A 4,877-nucleotide genomic window follows, 5' to 3' on the forward strand; every position below is an offset into this window, starting at 1 on the left:
TCCGTAGCTCTAGCTCCCATGATGGATTTTTGAGCTCCTTTGGAAAGATTCTCAACATTCGAAGTTGATGATTTTAACTCATTTGAATTTGCATTATTGTTGGGATTGCTTAGGCTTTCAACTTCTTCCTATTTTAGAAGTAAAAGTATCAGTAGAATTTTCAGCCAATCAACTATGGCAAATGGTATGTTCTTTTCAAATTTATTGGACAAAAAGGATATCAAAATAAACCTCTAACGCCTTGGCTATGTGATCACTTGTATCAGCATCATTGGTTAGGAAGTTAAATCCTTTTTGCTGCAATCTTTCTGTCAAGTAAAACCTGATTGTGTTGGAGTATTGTACCTTCTAGATTCTTGGGAAAAAATTATGCATGTTTCGAATTGTAGAAAGTAGGGGAGTTTGAGGAGATGAGTAAAATTAAAACCAGTGCAGTGTCAGTTTGAGGGTCGAACGATCTTAGTTTTTGTACGCTAGGCCCCATTTAGCCTACTTTATAAATTGGCCATTTTTCAGTCCTTGCAATAATATTCGATCCATCAGCATCATCAATCCAAAAAAGAATTGTTCCAGCACATCAAGGTTCATATTGTAATTGATTTACTTCTATTTAATTGGGGGAGACCTTGGCCACATGCGGGCAAGACGGCCTCCTAGATCCTTCAAATTGGGAGGGCTCCTAATTTGCATAAACCTCTATACTACATATACACACGCATGTTATTTTTTTTTAAAAGGGAAATTATGCAGAGTTGGGAAATTAAGCCTCAAGCCTCAAAGTGAATGCAGCAACCAAAAAGCCTCAAGTGAATAATTTTGACGCAGGCTGCTATAGTTGCAGTAGCTTAACATCCAATATTTTGTGGACTAGGCCTTTTAGCGAGCTTGTACACTAGTACATGTAACATCATTCATAGACTTAGCTCCTTCTGTATTGGTTGATGGGTCTCCAGCATCATAAGTTTTCTGTAACAAAAATGCAGGCTGTCTTGGTGAAGGAACTGCTGCATCATAATTCCCTAACATGAAAACAACTGCTGACATGGTTGGCCGGTCAGTGGCATACTCTTGCACACACAAGAGTGCAATTTGGATGCATCTCACAACTTCGTTGACAGGGTACAATTCACCCAGAGATGGATCGACGATTTCCAAGACTTTACCTTCTCTCCACAAGTTCCAAAACTAAAAACGATTTTAGATAATCAAAGTTAGCATGAATAAGTAGAGGAAAAACTACATCGTTTTCCACAAAGCCAGTAAACTTACATGTCCAACCAAATTTGCGTCTGGATACTTGTCGTGGTAATAACCAGAATTTTTTCTGCCAGTAACGATTTCTAGGAGTATAACTCCAAAACTATATACATCAGATTTCACTGAAAAATGTCCTCCCATTGCGTACTCTGGAGACATATAACCACTGCAGCAGAAAGAAAAGTGATTACGAAAGCATTGATTCACTGATCCACAGAATATGTTGAAATTAGCCTTTGAATTGTATGCTCTCGTGACATGCATTATCAAGTATTTCATCAGTTGGTGGTCTTGTGAATCTAGAAAGAAACTATTGTGATATCTTATACATTTGGAGAAAAATTTAACTTACTATGTTCCAACCACACGATTTGTATTCGCTTCACTTTTGTCTCCTCTAAAAATTCTAGCCATACCAAAATCTGAAATTTTGGGGTTCATAGAAGCATCCAGTAGAACATTACTGGCCTTTAGATCTCTATGGATAATCCTTAACCTTGAATCTTGATGAAGATACAAGATCCCTCTAGCAATCCCATATATGATCCCGAAGCGTACTATCCAATCTAGAAGTGCTCTTTTTGTGTCATCTGGATGTTAAAATTAAGAAAATAGACTAAATTCTTGCTGCCTTATTAGTTTTCAAGTGACAAAATTAGATATGAAAGCAAAAGGAAGACATACTGAAGATGAAAGAGTCCAAGCTTTTGTTTGGGACGTATTCATAGATTAGCATCTTCTCTTCATCTTGAACGCAATAACCTAAAATCCTGACAAGGTTCCTGTGTTGGAGTTTTGCAATCAGCACAATTTCATTCTTAAATTCGTCAATTCCTTGCCCAGAATGTTTTGATAATCTTTTCACTGCCACTTCTTTACCATTACAAAGCACACCCTGAAAATATAATCCACATTTTTGTATGAAATTTGCCTTCTCGTGCCCTTGAAAGTGCTCTTGTGCATGCAAAACTAAAAACCGAGGCATATTCACAAAAATCTGATTTCTGATTTGAGAAATAATTCAAAGATAACTACCTTATAGACTGAGCCAAAACCCCCCTTTCCAAGCTTGTTTGCAAGAGAGAAATTGTCCGTGGCCGCCGCTATGGTTGTTAGATCAAAGAATGGTATGTCTGAGTGCATACTACTTTCATCAAGTTCTGCAGTAGAATCTTCAAAGTAGGTTGACCTTGTGGTAACTCTAGGGGAATACTTATTTTGTCTTTGCTTACCTGCCATCAAATGCAGAGCAGGTAATCTATCTAGCCTTTGTTTCATTAGCAGCACAACTTGTATTTCAGTGCAGAACAATTTGGTGACAAATGAATAGTGAAAAGAAAATAAATTTGTATCAGATATTTACCTTTTCTTTTCCTCCTTACCAACCAATAAGAAACGGGAACTACAAGAAGAAGGAACACCAGAACAGAAACTAGAGAAATTGCCAGTTTTCCCTTCTTGCTAAGTGAACCATTTGACTTTGCATATTGAGCTTCAAGGGTAAAAAAAAAACACAAATAAAATCCAGGAAAATTTGAGATTAGTAAGATGGTGGAATTTTTTTTCAATAAAACGACTAACACTATAGTCATAGTGCATTATAATGAGATAAAAATAGAAGAACGAAGGGATAAACGAACTATGCCATCGAAGTCTAATCGAGTGAAAAATGATCTTGACTTGTAAGGAAAAGGACATGAACCAACTACCTAACACATTTGCATCAACTCGTACATACAAATCCTGGCCAGCATTTGAAAATGTTCTCGTGTCCATCAAGTCCCCATGCCATGTCACGCATCCGAACCCTCCCCATCTCTCATCTGCTTTTGCATATGCCTTGCAAGAACAATTTCTCAAGCACTCATGCTGGCATGCTTTCCAACTCAAATTCATGCTCACAAGTGCCTTAGATGAGTCGGGTACCTTTACACGTTCCACCTTCATGAACCCATCCCCATTTCCACATATGGATACTCCGTTATTCCTCACGCACCCACCCGACCCATCCCTCAAATACCAATCACGTGGCGACTTGGGTTCGTATCCGGGTAGGCACGTGCACTCGAACTTACCCATATTGGACGGGTCACAATTGCTATTGGCACCACACTTCCCATATTCATCACAAAACTCTTCTGGGGCAGACCAATACTTGATCCATTGTTGCCTTTCATCATTCCACACGGACCATGCAACGGCTCCTGATTCATCAAGCACTATTCTCGAGGAGATTGATTTATACATGATACCATACACAAGGGATACCTCATCTTGATTGTTCACAAAACTAATGTTGAATAGGAAATCATTTCTCGTTTGGAGCACACCGCTCCATCCCTCTCCGGTCCACGGCCCGGCCCTCCAGCGCGGAGCTTGACCTTTGTATAAAAAGACCTGTGGAAACCCACTTGGGTCGATCCGATACGAATAGTTACCGGTTCCTGGATCATCTTTAGATTTCCAAGATGTGAGAAACCAATTCAACTTGGAACGCCGGTCCAGCCCAAGTTTCATAAATGAAAGCAACGTATTTGTGGGATGATCAAAGCCTTGCCACAATACCCTTTGGCTAAGACCATTGTCCTCCTCAAGCAAAACAAGATTTCCCGTATCCCAAAGCTTGGCAGTCATGGAATTGTTTGGCGAAGAGACTGAAACATTAGCAGACCAAATAGGGGTATTTTGGTCCTTCCCATAGATGACCAGGCCTCCATTTCCATGAACAGCTAGAAGTCCAACTCCAGAGGCATTATTATCAGTGACAGGAATTATGGGGTTGTCTCTGTTTGCAACCCAGACAATGGTTTGGCGTGGAACTTTGTTGTACCAAACTCCAACATACCGGTTACGAGAATTGGCCGGGCTGAAAAACCCAAGTGCAAAGATTTTAGTACTAGAGAGAAGAACATCGCCATCTCTCATGGGTTGGTTTGGCTTTATAGAGCCAATGACAATGGAAGTGGAAGAGGGGAGGATTGGAAGGAAGTTGAGCAATAAAATATTCATTGCAAACCATTTAGTAGAAATCATGGCTAACTTTCTCAATGGGTCATGCAAGTAAGTGCTAAAGGAAGAAACATAGTTGGATTCTTTTTAAAACAGAGGCCAGCCCCACTCGTAGAAAATGTTTCACCTATCTCAGTCAGATAACAAATACTAAGCGACTTTCAGGTTCAGATGTTGATATGCGAGGAAGTCAAAGATGTGGATGACATGTCGCTTCAGATGTTGATATGCGAGGAAGTCATAGACGTGGATGACATTTCAGCATGTCACACAACTCTTGAGATTTTTCAAGACTTAGGCCATCTCCAGTCATGGGCTATATCCCAAATATAGTCCTAAAATATTGTAAAACTCATCTCCAACTATGGGCTAAACAAAATTTTGGCCAAATTTGGCCCTTTAGCCTCCAACCCACATTTAGCCCAGCTTTGGCCTAAAATTTTTTGTGGGCTCTATGCATGTGCTTTTCATTGATGATGTCAGCTGGATATATATATATATATATATATATATTTAAAAGTCTTTTTAAATGTTTTCAATTTGTAAAAAAATTATTGGTCATGACCATTGGATGTCAAACCATTGAAAGCCATCCTTTTAAAAATAAAAAA

General features: G+C 39.2%; 1 protein-coding gene across 1 annotated transcript; it reads right to left on the reverse strand.

Moving 5' to 3' along the window:
* Nucleotides 1-548: 548 nt before the first annotated feature.
* Nucleotides 549-4,385, reverse strand: LOC103334242 (G-type lectin S-receptor-like serine/threonine-protein kinase At1g11410). Its single transcript, XM_089054522.1, has 7 exons — nucleotides 2,967-4,385; nucleotides 2,621-2,749; nucleotides 2,293-2,489; nucleotides 1,942-2,152; nucleotides 1,610-1,847; nucleotides 1,270-1,423; nucleotides 549-1,185 (listed from the first exon to the last, which is right to left on the reverse strand). Exons 1-7 carry the CDS (start codon nucleotides 4,288-4,290, stop codon nucleotides 877-879), a joined length of 2,562 nt encoding a protein of 853 aa, XP_088910648.1. The 5' UTR covers nucleotides 4,291-4,385; the 3' UTR covers nucleotides 549-876.
* Between the last annotated feature and the right edge of the window lie 492 nt (nucleotides 4,386-4,877).

The sequence above is a fragment of the Prunus mume genome, linkage group LG6 (assembly GCF_029339155.1).
Source record: "Prunus mume cultivar Tortuosa linkage group LG6, ASM2933915v1, whole genome shotgun sequence".
Lineage (NCBI taxonomy): Eukaryota > Viridiplantae > Streptophyta > Magnoliopsida > Rosales > Rosaceae > Prunus > Prunus mume.

What these genes read in the sequence shown, in the direction of transcription:
- LOC103334242 (XM_089054522.1), bottom strand. Translation starts at nt 4,290, where the DNA reads ATGATTTCTACTAAATGGTTTGCAATGAATATTTTATTGCTCAACTTC. An exon ending in GTTTTGGCTCAGTCTATAAG is followed by an intron (nt 2,153 to 2,292) that starts GTAGTTATCTTT and finishes TTATATTTTCAG; the next exon opens with GGTGTGCTTTGTAATGGTAA. An exon ending in CTTGGACTCTTTCATCTTCA is followed by an intron (nt 1,848 to 1,941) that starts GTATGTCTTCCT and finishes TTTAACATCCAG; the next exon opens with ATGACACAAAAAGAGCACTT.